General features: G+C 26.6%; 1 protein-coding gene and 1 long non-coding RNA gene across 2 annotated transcripts in view; one reads left to right on the top strand and one right to left on the bottom strand.

The window, feature by feature from the left end:
* The window catches only part of LOC100203341 (acid-sensing ion channel 1-like), a 38,794-nt gene extending 20,220 nt beyond the window's left edge, over positions 1-18,574 (bottom strand). The window contains 2 exon segments of the mRNA NM_001309727.1: positions 13,345-13,492; positions 17,831-18,574. Of these exon segments, the coding sequence (NP_001296656.1) occupies positions 13,345-13,492; positions 17,831-18,574 (892 nt within the window).
* Positions 6,185-7,284, top strand: LOC136087164 (uncharacterized). The gene is made up of 2 exons (XR_010641593.1): positions 6,185-6,667; positions 6,789-7,284. It is a non-coding gene; the product is annotated as an uncharacterized LOC136087164 (long non-coding RNA).
* Positions 18,575-20,191: the final 1,617 nt, after the last annotated feature.

Genomic DNA, 20,191 nt, shown 5'->3' with positions numbered 1-20,191 from the left:
ACTCGGAAGACCAAGATCAACACTTTGTTGCTGGGCTTCTAATCATGTCAGAAACACCGCCTTCAAGTTTGAAGAACAACCCTACTAGTCCAGGAGACATGTTCCCAAAGATTCCGGTAAAAACTAGTCGTAAATGTTTGGACGAACGTATAATAAGGTGCACTATCCAGCGATTATGCCAACACAAATTCAGTCGCAGTGACGTTGTTGGAATCGTTGTAAAAACTGCTAATATCATCTCTGTTTAGAAATGGAAAATCAATTCAAATTAGCTAGATGAAGAATTGAGTGATTATGAGTAAAAATCGGATGAACCAAAAAAGAGCATAGTTGCCGACTCCCTTTTTAGGGAGTCGGCATCTATGCTTGTCGGCTAACATTTAGGATCTCAGGATATGGTAGCCTACAAATTCAAGTTTTAGTGTCTTGTAGTGTTGGTCGACTCTTCTGCGGATGAAGTGAAAGGTGCTATATATTTTTGAATGTCAAACCGCTCCACAGTGGTCTGAAAAACTTGATTTTTAGCCATAATTAAAAAAAAAAAAATCTGTAATTTTTTTATTATTACTATTTTTAAACACAACATTATCAACATTATTTGTGTATAAACTTAAAACAATATGCATATATTTATAGATTTTTTTTAAAACAAATGTTATAGTACAGAATAAAATAAAATGTTATAGTTTGATGAGCAATAATAAAAATCTTTCACTATTGTTTATTTGTGTAAGTTATTTATGTTTAAAATTAGCATAAAATAAAAGTTTTTACCTCAATTTCAACTTCTTCCTTAAACTAAAGTCCACATGCATGGACTTGATCAATATGGTTTTATTAAATCCTAATATACATATATTATTCAAAAAAAAAAAAAGTCAGCTGCATATATAATTATAAAAACCAACTTAAAGCTCCCAAAATTTACTTATTTTATGTTATCAAAAATATTAATGTCTTTATTTTTGTTTTACTTCTATAAATACTTGTTCAAAAACATTTTTTTTTTCTTCAAACAATCTTACTTGCTACTTTAATTGTTAAAAATGGTTAAAATATTCATTTTTATTTTATTTTTATAAAATATTTCATATGTATAACTAGTAAATTTAAAATTCGTGTACATGCAAAGTCCACAATTAAAACATTACATTTATAGTATATTTTGAACATCTATTATCGTTTAATAATTCCTAAAAAAATCAGCTGCATATGATTAAAATAAAGGGACTTATATTCATTGCAAACTATACCGTATTGACACTATATTTGTGTTGTTTTTATATCACATTATTAATTATATCATAGTATTGTGCGTATACTTTTATTGTATACATTATTAATTATATCATGTATTGTACGTATATTATGGTTTTTAATTTTAGGTATTGACTTGTATATCTTGAGATTGATTATTAAATTGAAAATTAGAATAGTAGCTTTTCATAAAAAAATAAATACCCATTTTATGACTAATTTTAGGAATTATCTATTATACAAAAATACTGATGAAAAACTTGTGAAAATAAACGGAAATCATTAACTACGATTTTTAACTAAAATATTTAGTTTTGGCTTGATATGTACTTGATAAGAAATATTTTTTTGGTGGGGGAGGAGGGGAATTTGCCCTTGTTCCCCCTCTCTCGCAGTAGTCCATATATATATATATATATATATATATATATATATATATATATATATATATATATATATATATATATATATATATATATATATATATATATATATATATATATATATATGTATATATATATATATGTATATATATATATATATATATATATATATATATATATATATATATATATACATATATATATATATACGATGTATTATGAAACCACAAGCAAAAAAATGAAAACTTTCTGTGAATTTCTTGACTGGGCCACTTTTGCGATATCTGAACAACAAAGCCTTTAAATCAAAAACTGTTTTCAGAGTTGGATTCAGCATTATTGATTTAGTATATAAATATCAAAGTTTTAATTTGGCCAAAAATCAAGTTTTTCAGAACACTGTGCGTTCCGAAGATCGTAGATATTGAAGCCACGAAGCTAGAAGCTGATTTCTTAGCGGTGATTAAACGTCAAAAAATGAAGGTGAAAAACATGGATAAACTTATGAAACTTTAGCTTCTCGAAAAGTAAAAAGAACATAACGGTCATTACTCCAAAAACTGTCTATATTTTGAACAACCTCAACGAGAAACAGCTGATCAATGAAAGTACGTATCTACGTCTGACGATAGCGCTTGAAATCAAACAGTGACAACAAATAAAACTTGATTCTGGAAAGTTCAAAATGGTGAATTTTACAATTGACGAAGTGAGATGTTCCATTCGTAACGCAATAAAACCAGTAAATGAATTATCAAACAACATTGATACACTACTCAGTTCAGTCCTGTGAAAAGTGATGACGTGAATGTTCATTCATGTGATTGATAATATTGATCATCAAAGTAGTCCGAATTTACGATTTTTAAACAGCTTGCAGGATTTTTACTTCATTCAGTTGATTTGTGAGTCGGGTCACAAACTTTTTATCAAATATTACATTGGCGCCTCATCCTTTTTAACAGAAAAAATACCAGATTATCTTGATTTCGGGCTTGAGATACTTTGTATGCGTGAAACTACTGCAGAATTTAATTCAGCAAACTCAAAAATCTTTAAAAAGAGATATCAGAGGTCCTGGTTGTGGTACCTAAAGTTTGAGAAGTTGGCTATTTTAGGTCGCAATCTTGAAAAAAATGCACTTTTCTAACCTAAATTGTAATGCTAACTGCAATTTATTTCCAGAATCAAGTTCATCATCAAATTTTGTTTCAGTAAACACTCGGTAATGTGAACTTTTTAAAAAATGTTTATTATTTGCTATACCCTACTTTAACGGAAAAAAAGATTTTTAATTGCGCATGATTTAGAAGCATTTTTAAATATATTATAATCAAACAAAAAACAATTTTAGTTTTTTATAAAATTTGTTTTAATTGAAAAAGAATAAAATATTTCCTGCTATAGGGTAGACCGGGCAAATGCCGACACACAAGGCAAATCCAACACCCTGCTCTGTAGGTGTATTTTGCGAGTAAAGCGCTGTTGTATAGTGCTTCTACCTGGCGGACAACACTAAAACTAACGCTCAGTGAGTTTTATGCGAGTACGCGTACTGCTTGTTTTGCTATAAATAAGTAACTAGTTTTTAAAGTCTTCCATGTTAAAACTCGTGGATGAACTGAGGTAAGATTCTAATTGTTAGTATCAATAAAAAAACACTTAGTTAGCTATAAAATACATATTAAAACCAACATTTTGGCATAGCCGTTTTAGGATTTGGAGCTAGCAGTAGTTTGTAGTGTAAGGTTTCGATTAAACTGTGATTGTTTTTTTAACAATCAAAATTTAATCGAAACCTTACACTATGAAACCCTACACTATGAAATCTAACACTATGAGTTTTTGCGCTTTGTAAAAATGTAAGGTTTACTATTCTGACTTGTTGAAGCTTTGCTCATAACATTACTGCACTTTTTATAGTTGACTTGGTTTGCTGCCATTGCTGTTAATGAAGACGTCATTGTTACACAATTTATTTGATAATCATTATCAAGTTAAGTTTACGTTTCATGCAACTTTTAAAATCATTTGCGCCAAACTTTTTTGACATGACCTTGTCCTATGACAGGGGGTGTAACAGTGCACCGCAACAGAGGCCGTACTTAGCATTTTAATTTTAAGAAAGTTTTTTGTTGAATGTTATTTACATTAAAGAATATATAACAATTAAATTTCTTTGTACTACCAATTGTTATTTAAATTTATTTTAACTTATGAATTTTTCTCAAAATAATTTTGTAAAACCTAATCAACATAACTCATAGCTACTAACAGTGCTAGTATTGCAGCGGTTAGACGGTATTGATTATTCAATTGAGTCATCAATTAAAATGGAATCGGAAAAATGGTACAATATTTTGAAAAAAATTTGATGTCATGGCAAACATATCTGGCAAATACAAGGAAGCACAAACTACAATAAAAAAATAATGTCAATCGCTATGTTTTCTCCTTGTGGCTGCCTGACACTTAATCTATGTGGCAATGATGCTACTAAATAGGTTCCAAAAACCATAACTAATTTTAATACTATGCAAACAATATACATTTTATTTAGTTCCAGCTCAAAGTGATGGGAAATAATATCTGAGCGTATTGGTTGTTTCCTTTACGGCATACCTGATATCAAATGGTCAGAATGAGTTGAGAGTCTCAAACCATATACCTGTCAGGAGTAAAGCTGAATTTGAAAGACTTGAATTTGAAAGGCTGTTGAACTTTATTAATTCTATTTACAGTAAACAGACTTGATCTTTATAAAAAAATTATTAATTGAAAATCATTCAAACTACTTCTACAAATCTGATATTCTTTACTAATTATTATAAAACTACAATGTTTATAAATCTTGCTGTATTAGATATCCCCGTTTGTCGTTATAAAAATGAGCTAGTCGAACACCATTGCCTAATAATAACAATATAAAAAATAGGTCTAGTTGATTTTTAAAGGCACTTACTAATATGACAGATACAGTGGATTTTGGAGAAAATTCTAGTCAGGTACAGCACAATTACAAAGAAGAATTATTTGCACACAGGTAGCTACTGCTTAACGTTAAAGTTGAAAGCATTGCCCCGGAGTCCTCCGGCAGGACCCTGTACAAAACTTTACAAATTTTGATTTTGTTGAGGCCGTGGTACATCTTGAACTTGAAAAGATTGAAAAAATGAGGTCGTCTCTATACTTTTTATTCTTCATTAATTAAATGATGATAGTAGCTAGTACTTGACTATACTTTACTCTATACTAAAGCTTAATATGTTCTTAATGGCTCTTTTTTGAACTACTTTAAGAGCGCCAATATCTCCGCGATAAAATGGGTTCCATGCGGGATACTAAATCTTGAGATGTGGTTGTATATAAGTTGTATATAGCATAAAAAAGCTGTTAATATATAAATAGTAGAAGGTTCTTTTTAACATAGATTTTGCAGTATTAAATTGGTTTCACAACCTTTAAAAATAGGTTTACCAACTTTTCCACCCCTTAAATTTGTTTCACAATGATGTCGAGGTCAAGCATAGAGCTGGCCTTGCCAAGACAGTGGTTGTTACAAAGGTGTTCAGTCATAATGAGGATTCTTTTAAACAAAAGTTTTAGATTTAATTGGGCGGGTTGGATTTGGGTTGCCAGTAATTCGGGCTTGTTTTGCTTTAATTTTTTGAAGATTGGTGTTCCCAGTAAAATTTTTTATAATAGCAACTCTAGTTGTTAACCTAGATTAAATAAGCTGAAAAACAAAGCTGTTAGTAAGACTGTCACTGCTGCTTGCAATGATGCAGAGACTGGTTTCAATTCTTCAAGTTTGATTTTATTGAAAGTGTTTTTTCTTTTAAAATCATCATTGTTTGCTAAACTCAGAATGATACCAGATACGGTCTTTGGAAAGACAATCATGCCACTTAGAAGCAATTAATTATTTTTGTGATTATTTAAAAAGTTTAGTCTTCAAAAGAAAACAAAAATGTTCAAAAAATTTTTAAACATTTTTGTATTGTGTTCAAATTTTTGTTCAACGTTCAAAAAAAATTTTTATGTATTGTTTGTTTCACCCAAGTGACGTCAATAGAACGTCGACAAACATCAAACACTTATTTACAAGAGTAAAATTACAAAAGAATTACTAAAAAATCATTGACTAAAAATATTAATTATTAACAATAATCATTAACAAATATTGATAATGTACATTAGCTTAAAAAAATAAACTTGATTTATTGAAAACTGATTTTAAAAACATTTTTAAACTTGAATTTTACTGTTTTATTATCCCAGTAAACACAGATTGGTTCAAAGTAGGTCAATATTTAGTCGAAATCGGTCGAAAAAGGGATAAAACGTTTAGCGACCTATTATTGACTAAAAATCGACGCTTGATTTAAAACTTTTTTATATATACGTTTACTAAACGTCGATCTAAAGTTTAGAATAACGACCTACATTAGTCAATATTGTAAACCCTTCATCAACCTTAATTAAACGTAAACATTTAAAGATTTAAAACCGACGCTTTAGATTTTTTAATATATACGTTTTTTAAACGTCGACCAAACGTTTACAACATTGACTATTATAAGTCGTTATTCTAAACGTTTGATCGACGTTTAATAAACGTTTATTATAATATAATATAGTAATATAGCCATTGGTCAGAAGTTTCACATAAAAGCTTAAATCACACGATTTAAATAGACATAATTAAAACGAAATAAAAATCTTATTAACAATTTATTTTTTATTGGCTAAATAATTAAATTAGACTTAAATGTGTTTTCAAGATTCACTTCCTTACAACAACTGAAAGCAAAACGACTGATAAATAAATAATAAACGAGTGTCGGGTGCGCCATTTTAATTCATAAAAGTTAAAAAGTTCTTATCACGACAATCTACCTTCCTAAATGCCAGCAAATCAATAGACTCCGATGTTTCAGAAATTACTGATGGCAACATTGACACAGTTTAAAAAATATGAGTTGCTGGTCTCTCGTTATGAAAGTCCTGCTGCAAGATCTTTTTTCGTAAGTTTTATAAACAGTTTAAATTCATTTTGTTAACGTTAGTATGATTGTGTAACAGCAGTTATTCATCTTTGCAATAATCAAGAGGTTTAATAACTAAATATTTATTTTTTTATTTTAGATGGATTTTAGCTCAATTTAGTTACATTTGCTAGAGAAAATCGGTGAAACGGAGCTAGTGAAAACCACTGCATATGTTGTGTCGCAACGTTTCTAATTTTTTAATATAAAAAATAATTATGGATGGTGCAGGATATTTCAGAAACTTCCATTCAGAAAATCCTCTATATGTAAAGTTGTTCTGTGTAATTCCAATTTTGATTTATGAATATACATTTAAAATGCTAATTATTTTACCCTCGTTTTTTGCGGTTACAAATCAGGTTACACAATCAGACGATCAATCGAAATCAGACGATTAGGATACGAATGTAGAAGTTGATGTTGCACAAGCAGTTACATAATGAACAAGCGGTAGACGGTATTTTAAGAAGGTTTTTGATAATGCATAAACCAGAGAAAACAGTGATCCAAAATAATTGTTTATAAGTTTATTAATTTTATTAGTAATCTTTGACTTAATCTTAATGAAAACTTTTATTTTCTGCTAATGAGAATTTAAAAAATCTTTGATTGAAATTGTTACTATAAAATTTCCACTGCCAAATGCTTGATCAGTTAATTTTTTTTAAACATCGAAACATAAACAATTATAGCGCACAAACATTTTTTCTCTAAATCCCCACTATATAAAAACTTTTTATATAAGTTTATAACTTTATATATAGTTTTATAAAATAAAAGTATAGTATAAGTAGTATGGTATAAAAATATATAATCATACTATAATAGTTATAAAAAATATAAAAATAAGAGAAGGTTTTTTATAACTTTATCTTATATATAAATTTCATTACTTTTATAACTATATCTTACTTATAAATTTTAAGACCTATATAGCTATATTACTTATATAAAGTTAAAAGGTGATAACGCAATTTTAATTTATGTTATTTTTAAAACTTAAATAAATTGAAATTACGTTAACTAAATCAAAGAAACTATTAGTCAAGATCTAAAAGTTTAATATACGTTCACAAAGACTAAATCTAAACGCTTCATATACGTTAATTAGACTAGATTTGAACGCAAATTAGACAAAATCTAAACGCTTTATATACGAATTATAATCCTATAATAGACGTCTAAAATACGTTTGAATATAGACGTTTTATGGACGTTTGTTCTAAACGTTAATCTGGATTTCATTCCAAACTGATAATCGACCAAATCTTAACGTTTTGTCAAAATGTTGTTTTGACGTTTAATAGACGTTTGTGTGTGTTTACTGAGATAGTTCCAATTGCGAGTGAACACCTGTTGCTCATAATTATAAGAAAATTGCTTCTAAATACAAACATACGGGCTGATAACACAAAACAATTTTATATACTATACACACAAGGGTGTGTTAATTTCAGACTTTTAAAAAAAATAAAGAGGTAATAAATTTGCGATATAAGTAAAAATTGTGAAATTTTACAGAGAATCCAAATCTGATTTAATTTTTTAAATCTGAAAAATATTTACTTAGGTGATTAGCTATTTTCATGAAGTATTAACGGATTTTGTTTTCTTATAAACGGAATTACAACATTACCGGACAATATTGTCCTTAAAATAAATAGACTTTTAAACAACAAAACAAAGTTACATTTAGTTTATAAAATTATTTTTAACTCAATATGTATACAATTTTAAACAAATTTTTTTTTAAATGTGTAAAATGAGTTTCAATTTTTCAAAACAAAAAGTTTACTTAATATACTTTTTTTTATCTTAATTATGATTAATAATTATGGTCAAACTATTTTTTTATCTTAATTATGATTAATAATTATGGTCAAACTATTTTTTTATCTTAATTATGATTAATAATTATGGTCAAACTATTTTTTTTATTGTCGCAATAAGTAAACAATTGTTAACTGTGCATTGTTAAGTATAAATTTAAGAACTTTTACTCGATTGCTTTCATTCTTATAAATTTTTTTTTGATTCCTAAACAATAAAAAATATTTCTTAGTGTTGCAGGAAAACAGGTAAAGGAAAACAGTTTCTAGTTTTAAAATTACTAAACAACAGAGACGTTATATGATTTTGAATTTTGTTAAGAGAGGACTGCAAAGATATAAAAAAAGAAATTGTAAAAGAGATGGCCAAAAATATACTACCAGCTTTATTACACCAATGATCGAGTGCAAATTTGGAGTTTATATCACCTAAACATAGGGTTTTTCGGTTCCGGGTACCCGGACTCGGACTCGGCGAGTCTGTGGGTAAATACCCGGATCCGATACCCGGTTTAAGGCTCGGCGAGTCTCATGGTTTGAATGTTTTGCCTTGTTTCGTAGGCAGCGGTGCGTGATCGAGCTGAATCTCAACCTTTTCTATAAAAATATAGTAGTAGGGTTTGTAAATCTAACTTAAAGTTGAACTTGGCCACAGCTTTTTTGATGTTTTGAGAACATTCAAGTTTATGTATGTTTCCATGTATGTCCGAATACACACTAAAAGAATTAACGTCCTAACTTAAATTTTTTCTAATCGAATGTTTTTATATATAAGCGAATGCTTTATATAGAACAACATTTAAACACATATAATATTAATTTTAAAAAACATATAGCTGGTTCAACTGGCGACGGTGCAAGTGTAATGATAAAATTTGGACGAGAATCTCCTAGTCTCTATAATTTGTGTTTGAGTCACACTATACACTTAGCTGTTTGTGATGTACTATATAAAAAGAAAAATATTTTAGCCTTGCAAAAGGAAAATTAAGTTGATGGAGATAGAAATGAACATGATCAAGATGGTATTAATGATGATCAAAATAAAAATTATTATTCTGACGAGAGCGACGATGACGTCGAAGAGTACGGACAAGTTGAATTAACAAATTTAGGCAATGCAGAAGAAAATATAAAAAGTGTTCGTATAATTGTTAAATTTTTTAAAAGTTCTTCTGTGAGAAATAATATTTTGCAAGAAAAGATCAAAATAGTTTTAGAAAATGAACTTCAGCTAGTGTTAGATGTAAGAACTCGTTGGAACTCAATTATCAAAATGATATCTAGATTTTTAAAATTATTTTATATCATTAAAGAAGCTCTGCAAGATATTGGAAGTAAACGTTTAATAGAAAATATTAATATTGAATTATTAAATGGTTTGGAAAATACTCTAAAGCTAATTAATTTAACTGTTGAAGCTCTTAGCAGAGACGATGCTAATCTTGCAACAGCCCAATTAGCAATTGATTTTATGTTAAGAAAATTAAAAAATGGTAATTTAAATAGAGAGCTATAAATGAAGATGAAAGCTCGAATAAATAGACGTAAAAACCAAGAAGTAGAAGAGCAATTAGATTCTCTTGTAAATGGTACTATGTCTTCAAAGAAAATACAATTATTTACAACAGATTTACTGAAGAGATTATTTAGTGAGGATGAAGAACAGCAAAATACGCATGAACAAGGGCATTCAGCTGAAAATAACAAAAATACTACAGGAAACACACTACCATTAACACTGGAGGAAGAACTACATAAAATATTTAAAGTGCAAAATGTCCAATTTTGCCAAGTTGCGGAATAAATTAGCTGATATTAAAAAAGAACTTTTATTATTTTTAAAAACTAAAAAAAGAACTGTATATTTAGAAAAATTGTATCAAACGTTAATAACGATAAAACATTTTCTGTAGCATCCAACTTCTGTACAAGAATTTGTTCTAGATTATTCGACAATTCATAAAATGCATTATTTTTTTTAAGGTTTTATTTTTTAAGTAAAAATAATTGCTCTGTTTTGTATTAAACACTAACAAGTACTTTATTTTTGTTGAGTTTATTTTTGCCAGTATATTTACATGCATTTTATAAAATGCGATATTTTTAAAAAGGTAATGTCAAGTTTATTTGGTAGTTTAAGATTATAATAAAAGTATAGAATAATATATTTACGTTAGACATTGAACAGTCTAAAAGTTGTTTTATTTACCTTAACGTATACCAAATCCATTTTTAAAAATCGGCGTGAGAACAAAAAATCCTTTCATGCTGTTGTTAAATTGCAAGTTAAAAAGATGTATTGGATCCGGACCCGAACCCGGACCCGATAAATATTCTTAGACTCGACTCGGACTCGTCAGGTCTAAAAGTGCCGGGTTTTCCCAAACCCTACCTAAACATCACCTAAATTAATTACTGACAAAACAATTTGCGATAAAGTAGTAACGCTATGGAACAAGGCTTCAGCAATAACATGTCCAAGAAAAAAAGGAGCAAAACAAATAGTAAGTTTTAAACAAAAACTTGATAAACTTTTTAATATACTACTATCACACTTATTTATAATAAACTTTTGTATCACAATTATTAGAACAAATAAAATTATCACATTTTACAATTGGGCATATGCATACTTAGTATGCAAATGCCCAAATGTAAAATGAGATGATTATATTTGTTCTAATAATTGTGATAAAAAAATTTATTTCGGAAACGAAGATCTAAAAAAAGGTGATTCTTCTTCTAGACCAAGAAAAGCTCCTGTTCTAAATTTTAATGCTGAAAAATTGGTAGACCTGATATCATGTGAGTCGCCAATTTATGAACCAGTCTTAGCTACTTCTCTTACAGTTTCTAAAATCAATGTGTTTTTAGTAAACCGTATGTAAGTGCCATCTTGGCTACGTCATGGACAATCTGTTGAACGTTGCGTAAAGCGATTTACAGAAGCTTCAAGTAGAGTATACACTCATAAAAAGAGGGAAGGATTTGTCTGAACTTAAGAGGTGAGTAGAAAGTTAATGCTTAAAAGTAATAGAAAACAGGACTTTGAAAGTTTCACACAAATATTTTTGTATTAAATTTATAATATTTATTGAAATAATTTGGTTTTTAAAACAAATATCTTGCTGTATCTCTAACATCAATACCAATAAAATTATTACGCGATGTTAGGCCAAAATGTATTTAAAGTACATCGAAAAATATTTTAATATTCAAAAAATAATTTCAATCTAATTTTAGTTTCACCCTAAAAAGATCTTCACAAACAATTTAATTATTATTATCTTAGAATAATAGTAACATCACTTGCTACGTCACTTGCTACGTCACTTGCTACGTCACTTGCTACGTCACTTGCTACGTCACTTGCTACGTCATTTGCTAAATGTGCACGAGTGCAACTTCAAACGGAGGTTTGCAAGTATAGGCGTATGATTGCTGCACGCTTAAGACAACTGTTTATCATTCAGCGTATTAAGTTGAAACATGGCATTTATTTTTTTTTATTTACACTTTGCCGATAAAAAAAAATTTACAGTCGCAACTTATAAAAAAATAATTACATGACCAGGGCTAGAAGAAGACAAATTTAGTCTTATCATTAAGCCCCATTAATTAAGCATTAATCCAGGATAATCATAGTAAAGTCCGAGAATTACCACTCCAATATTTTAAAGCATAATATGCTGTTTGATTTTGAAAAAAAGTAGCATTCTCACTTCTTTTTTACACTTATTTAATCTGTTGTGCTATTTGCTCAACCAATAAAGTCATAACTAACTTTCGCCATCTTTAAATATAATTTCTATTTGTAAGATCGCTTTTTTAACTTAATAAATCTTATTTAAACGTTTCTGATATTATGTTTGTACTTTGTTCTTACAAGTTCTGGTTTAAATTGAATAAAAAGTAAAAACACTTATCCAAAGATAAGTTTTTACTTTTAACTTCGACAGTCTGTTACCCTTTTTGAAGGTTCATCAGGAAGAATTTCTTATTGCTTTGTTCTTTAACAACATTAAGCACTCTATTTGTAGGTTACACTAATTTAACTAATTTTAATGTATTTAAATATATATATATATATATATATATATATATATATATATATATATATATATATATATATATATATATATATGTATATATATATATATATATATATATATATATATATATATATATATATATATATATATATATATATATATATATATGTATACATATATATAATAATAATAATAATAATAATATAAAATATACAATGTGTATGTTATATATAGTATATATATATATTTATATATATATATATATATATATATATATATGTATATATATATATATATATATTTATATATATATATATATATATATATATATTTATATATATATATATGTATACATATATATAACTATATATATATAATAATAATAATAAATATACAATGTGTATTTTATATATAGTATATATATATATATATATATATATATATATATATATATATATATATATATATATAATATATATATATATATATATATATATATATATATATATACTATATATATATATATATATATATATACATATATATATATATATATATATATATATATATATATATATACATATATATATATATATATATATATATATATATATATATATATATATATATATATATATATATATATAAATATATATATATATATGCATATATAAGTAGTAGATGAATTTATATATACGCATATATATTATATATGTGTATATGTATATGCATACATCAAAAATAGGATATCAAGTAACAAAAGCCTAACCTGGCATAAAAAAGTCTTTACATTTACAAATTTTGTAAACATGGTCAGTAAGTTGTTCAAGCCAGCAGGTATGCATTGAGTAACTATCAAAGTACTTTAACTTTATGGAGCCACATTTTGTTTTGTATGGTGCTTCTAAGTTTAAAATCTAAACAGAGTAATATTATAACATAAATACAATAGAATAAAATGCTAAAAACTTTTTGTTTTTAGTTTTTTTGCTTTTGTTCATCATTTTGTGATTCTTTTTCACAGTTTTTAAGAAAGCGCAATAAAAGTGTTTAAAACGTTAAAAATCTTTTAAAACCTACACCTTTAAGGTTTTTTTTAAATATAGCTTGGTAAAAATACTTAACATAATGAAAAGAGCCAACAATTACTACCAAACAATTGATTTTTACCAAAACTACCAAACAATTGATTTTGTTTCGTTACGAAAATCATTTGCTCCTTGAAGATTTGATGCTTTTTTTCAGCATTAAAATCTATATTTTACTGATTTCGTTTAACTCCTACCAAACAACACAAATAGAAAATAAAGCAAATAAAATAAATAAATAAAATCAAAAAAACCTCAAAATGAATAGAAAAAGAAAAATTTACACCAAATTCGACAAAAACTTCATCAACAAAATTACCAACAACAATAACAAAATCATCAAAAAAGAAAACCAACAATAAAAAAATAAGCTTAAATAAACAGGCAACATTAAAAATAACAGCCATAACTAAGCTTTTAATATTTTGATTTATTTTACAATATTTTTAATCATCAACAAAAGTGAAAACATTGAAAGCAACATCCAGTTTTGAACCCAAATCTGACACTCATAAAGATTACCAACAATGTGAAAGATCAACAGTGTGAAAGACAAAAAGGAAGAATAAATAGCAAAAAAGCTGTAACAAAATTATTAATATATGAAGAAAGCAGCACCAGTGTGTCATAAAGAGGTTGTCACACTCTCACACCTTCAGGCTTAGAGTACTTCTGAATAACTAGTTACAGGCTCAGACTAATTTTATAATCGTTAAAAAAGTTATGAACAAAATAGCATGACTTTATGGTATAAAAATTTTATTTCGTTTAACTTGAGTTTTTTATTTTTGTGAAGAAAATAAAAACGTTCCTTTAGTGATAATTCAGCAAATGCCTTGATTAAGTAATGAAAAATAAAACTCCTCACCAATCTTTTGTTATTTTATATGTACTAGTCAACTACATACAAGAAACTTACTACTACAAATTTGAAGGTTCGTGTCTTAAAAAAGGTGGATTATTGTTTTACTTCCCAAAAGTACGGCTTTAATGATTACCAGAACCGTATGCAAATTCTTGTTCATCACACATGAGCATTAAGCTGTGTTAAAAGGTTTTGAAATTTGAAAGAACTAAAAATACCTAAGATAAACCAGACTACAGTAAGAGCAATTAAATGCATTTAAGATCTTTATGTACCATTGTAACGTTATTTGGTTTCAAAAAGCAACACTCAACAGATCATGCCATAGTAGAGTTAGTTAATCACTTATCTAATGCTTTTAAAGAAGACTATTATACGTTAGGAGTTTTCATTGATCTGTCGAAAGCTTTTGATACGGTGAATCATTCCATTCTAATAAAAAAACTGGAATATTACGGAATAAAGGAGACAAACTTACTCTGGTTTGAAAGTTACCTTTCAAACAGAAAACAATATGTACAATTTGAAAATTTAGAAACGACCAAAAAAACTGTAAATTGCGGAGTCCCACAGGGTTCTATACTTGGACCCTTACTTTTTTTACTATACATAAATGATTTGTCTTCAACATCAAACCTATTAAATTTTATTTTATTCGCAGATGACTCGAATCTTTTTTATTCTCACAAAAATATTGAAACACTTTTTACAGTAGTAAATGAAGAATTAAAAAAAGTAAATGAATGGTTTATATGCAACAAATTGTCTTTGAATGTTCAAAAAACTAAATTTTCTCTTTTCCACAAACCAAGCAAAACAAAGGAAATACCATTTATTCTTCCCAATCTTTTGATGAATAAAACTAACATCAAAAGGCAAATATCTGTAAATTTTTTAGGTGTGAACTTTGATGAAAAGCTATCTTGGAAAGTGCATATAAATTCTATAGAAAAAAAAATTTCAAAAAGCATTGGCATGATCTATAGAGTTAAGCCACTTTTAAATTTTAAGTCCTTAAAAAGTTTATATTTTTCCTTTATACATAGTTACTTAACTTACGGCAACATCATGTGGGCAAGTACTAATTACACTAAGCTAAAAAAACTTTATAGCAAGCAAAAACATGCTGTTAGAATCATATTTGGATCTGGTAGAGCGGTTCCTTGTGAACCTCTTTTACGTGTAATTGGTGCCCTGAATATTTTCAAACTTAATATCCATCTTGTTCTACTGTTCATGTATAAAACAAAATACGGACTGTCCCCCAAATTATTTGAAACTTATTTTAAAGTAATACACCATAAATATGCCACAAGATTTTCCGCTAACAACTTTGTTATACCAAAATCTTATTCTAAACAAGTTTCTTATTCAATTCAGAATCGCGGACCACTTTTGTGGAAAAGATTTCCAAACATTGTTTCCGGAAAAAAAAAATCTCTTCATCAGTTTAAAACTGATTCAAAACAGTTTTTTTTAAACGCAGATTTTGATTTATATTATTATAAGTCTTTCTTTTAAAAATAGATCAGATATATAATTTAAAAACTGAAAAACAAGTTAATTATTCGTATTTTCGTAATTATTCGAAATAAAAAAAAAAAAAAAAAGGTTAAAATTTTTTGACAATAATCATTATCAAAAATCACATTTTCTCGCTTTTTATTTTATTTTTTGTGCGTATTTATATATATAAAGTTATTATATATTCACTTTTACTTTTACCTAATCTAGTCATGATATTTTACTTTATCTTTTATATATTTTACTTAAAATATATATAAAGTTTTATATATTAATTCTTACTTTTACTCAATCTATTTATGATATTATGTATTAAACGATATTTTACTTTATTTATTATATATCTTTTGTAAACATTCATTTAATTTTTCTTTTATGTTATATATTCTTAAAGCAACTTTGTAAAAATTATAAATTGTAACACGGTGCTTGGCGATAAGGCAAATTATGCCTTCTTCTTGCTCCGGCCATTAACTTAATTGTAAATTTATGGAAACTGTCAAATTTGTTAAACGGCAAAATAAAATAAAATAATTAAAAAAAAAAAAAAAAAATAGTTATTTCGGAGCACCGTGTGCACCACTATGTGCACCACCATGTGAATCGTGAAAAACAAAAAATACTCTTTAAAAATTTTCTATACAAATTTTTGATAATTGTTTAATAAATAATTTTATTTTAAACAAATTTTTTTATAATAAATAAATTTTATTCTTTTCATTACTATATATTACGTGTTTGATATAAGAATAAAACAAAAGAGAGTAAATGGTGTTTAATTTAATAAAGATTTTTACGGGGCTTAAGATTAGTTTTGTGTTACTCCAACCGTATATAACTGTATAAAATAAACTATAACAATAATATAAATGATAATATCTAGAGGTTAGTATGATTATATATAAACAATAATATAAAATGATAATATCTACCGTTTGTATGATTTTAAACATTATCGATTAAAAACAAAAATATTTTTGTTTTTAAAATAATAATCGTATAACAATTTAAACATTGGAGCAACACCTGCATCTAGTTATTCAAAATGTATTTCTCAAAGTATTAATTAATTATATGCATAGTTACGTTGCTTATAGTTATATTGAGAAATATTTTTGCATACTGTCTAATATGTGCATACTGTCTAATATGTGCATACCGTCTAATATGCGCATACTGTCTAATATGTGCATACTGTCTAATATGTGCATACTGTCTAATATGTGCATACTGTCTAATATGCGCATACTGTCTAATATGTGCATACAATCTAATATGTGCATACTATCTAATATGTGCATACTGTCTAATATGCGCATACTGTCTAATATGTGCATACTGTCTAATATTGGCTACTTTTACTTTTTTGTGTTTCAGTTTTGAAGAGTTTTTAATTTTTCAGGTTTTTTAAAATAAATTTTATCTGTCAGCCTACAAGCCTAAGTAGAAATTGTTTTTGGAGTTCATAGTAGAGTTTTATGTTGTGATAAGGCTAGTGCCTATTTAGGTAAAATCATTAACGACTTTCATTTTTCAAACTTGGTTTTATTTTAAGATAAATTGGATTTTTTGTCTGCTTATCTGGTTTCTTTAAGTGAAATGGTTCTTTTTTTTGAATGACAATAAGAAGCAATTCTTTTTTGTGAAAATTTTTAGTAGCCTCGTGTTAAAGTGTTTTTTTAAACATATGTTTAATAAACTTAATTATTTTATATGTTTAATGAGCTAAATTGTTTTCTAATTAAACAACTAAACATAAATTATAATCTTTTAATTACCGTTTTTTTTTCAACTTGTATGTATGTTGTAAATCCAGGAGGTATTACGGGTCCACGCTTTTTTATTGGAGTTTCTTCTTGGTCGTGAAGTATTAAATGTATACCTGCATCTAATTCGTCACCGTAGTATTCGTAATGTTGAACGTTTATGGTAAGTATTAGACTTCTTTTCATCCCAACACCATTTACTTTTAATAATGAATGAGGAAATTTCCCGGAGTTGAATGTAAAACAAAGCTCACCTTGGTTCCAACTAAATTCCGTAAAATTATGAACAGAGCATTTATTACCATCAAACTCGCAATCAACTAACATTTCTTCTATTTTGTGTCTTGCTTTTAAAGTAATGTTTAAATATTCTTCTCCTGAAATACTTTTTTTGTCATTAGATAAAATAGCTTTATCAAGTTTTGTTCCGTTAGTTGCGCTGTCACGAAAGTCGTTAAGGTTACAAAAAGAAACTGCAGGAAAATCCATTTGGTTAACATGGATTTTCATTCGAGCTGTACTAAACGGATAAGAAAAATAGTTTATTGTACTTTCATATACTTTTTGTACAGCATATCCAAAAGCTGCAATTGTAATAAGAAGCCATACGGTACGACAAATAAAGTTTTCTCGTTTGTCAAAGACATGGGAAAGTCCGTGAATAGATATATTTTCACCAGCATATGCAAGATACAGTTTGATAGTTCTACTTTTTTGCTCCTGTGGACTTTTGATTTTATCTTCAACTTTTGCTATATTTCAATTTTAATTGTGTTTTGATAAACCCATATATATATATATATATATATATATATATATATATATATATATATATATATATATATATATATATATATATATATATATATATATATATATATATATATATATATATATATATATATATATATATATATATATATATATATAACAAAGATAAAAACAGTCTTCAACTATCTTTTGTTGCAATCGTTTATTTATTAATTTTTATCATTGATTGTTGTCTTAAACAAACCTTTTGAATAAAAATGATATATATTAATAATTACTTACGAGTTGGTTGGCTCGGAAAATATCTACCCATATCTTCTTTTTTTTAAGTTCTGTGTGATTTTTTTTTGTTTAATTTGAAAAATATATAACTTAAAATGTTCATTTGCTTATATGCTTATCTTCTATTTTAAAAACTTTAATTTATTCATTTATCCTGTTATAAGTTTCATTTATCCTGTTATAAGTTTACCACGGAAATATTTTGCAATGACTTTTTTTTTTCTTTTTTTTTTAAAAAAAAATTGATATTGCGGGAAGGATGACAAAACAATTTTTTATAAAATAAAATTGAGAAAATTTTTTTTAATGATGTTTGTTGGTACTTATTACTTTATTAATACCATATTAGATTATATATTTTACGTATTTTACAAGTACATTTACAAATAACTAAACTGTAGTAATAAGCATGGAAACGCCAAAAAAATCCATTTAATTTGGTGGACTCACGTTTATATGTTTTAGGCTTAGTTTGGACCATATGATTTTATTTGTTTATATTTTTTAAAGCAGTATACGGTACTTAAAAAAGAAAATTTTTTTTACCATGTACACTGTAAAAAATTATCTTCAAATAATTTAGCTTAAATAATATTAACTTTTGAAAAGTTTTATTTATTTGCTTTTTTAAACAATTGGGATAATCTAAAAATAAATTTTATCTAAAGATAAAATTTGCTTTTCTATCCAAAAAATTGATTAAACTACTAACTTTTTTTTAATTTTAATGATTTCAAAAAAAACTAAAATTATTCTTAACAATATTTATAAGTAAACTTGACATAATATTTAATTGTACGATGTTTTTGATACTGATGGTGAAGTTTTCTTAACTTAAAAATTTTCAGTAAGAAAAATTAAAATTAGTATTGCTTCACTGTTATCATTTACCGAGTATATTTTTTTTTCTACTTTTTATTTTTAATTATTTATTACTACATTCTTCATAAACTTTATTTTCAGCTGCATACACTTTTATTTTAATTATTTATACTTATTTTAATAAAACAAAAATAGATATTTGAATATGATTCATTTTGAAAATAAATGACTTAAATCTTGAAACGGAGTCAAGTCAGTGTTTTACAAACGTACAAACATTTCCACCGCATTCCGATTAGAAAAAGGTACACGTTGATTTCTAGACTATATATATAATAATACTATAATGGGCAATGCTCTAAAGAGCTAGCGTCTCTTGTACCATCTATTAAAATTCATTCTCGCCATACTCGTTATTCAATTAAGTCTTACCTTTTCTGAGACTGTTTCTAAGTGCTCCAAAAACTCTTATTCCTCTAGTTTTTTTCCTCGAACATC

This window comes from Hydra vulgaris, chromosome 11, assembly GCF_038396675.1.
Source record: "Hydra vulgaris chromosome 11, alternate assembly HydraT2T_AEP".
Classification (NCBI taxonomy): domain Eukaryota; kingdom Metazoa; phylum Cnidaria; class Hydrozoa; order Anthoathecata; family Hydridae; genus Hydra; species Hydra vulgaris.
The sequence above is the reverse complement of the archived record's forward strand: the minus strand, read 5'-3'. Positions and strand labels throughout refer to the sequence as shown.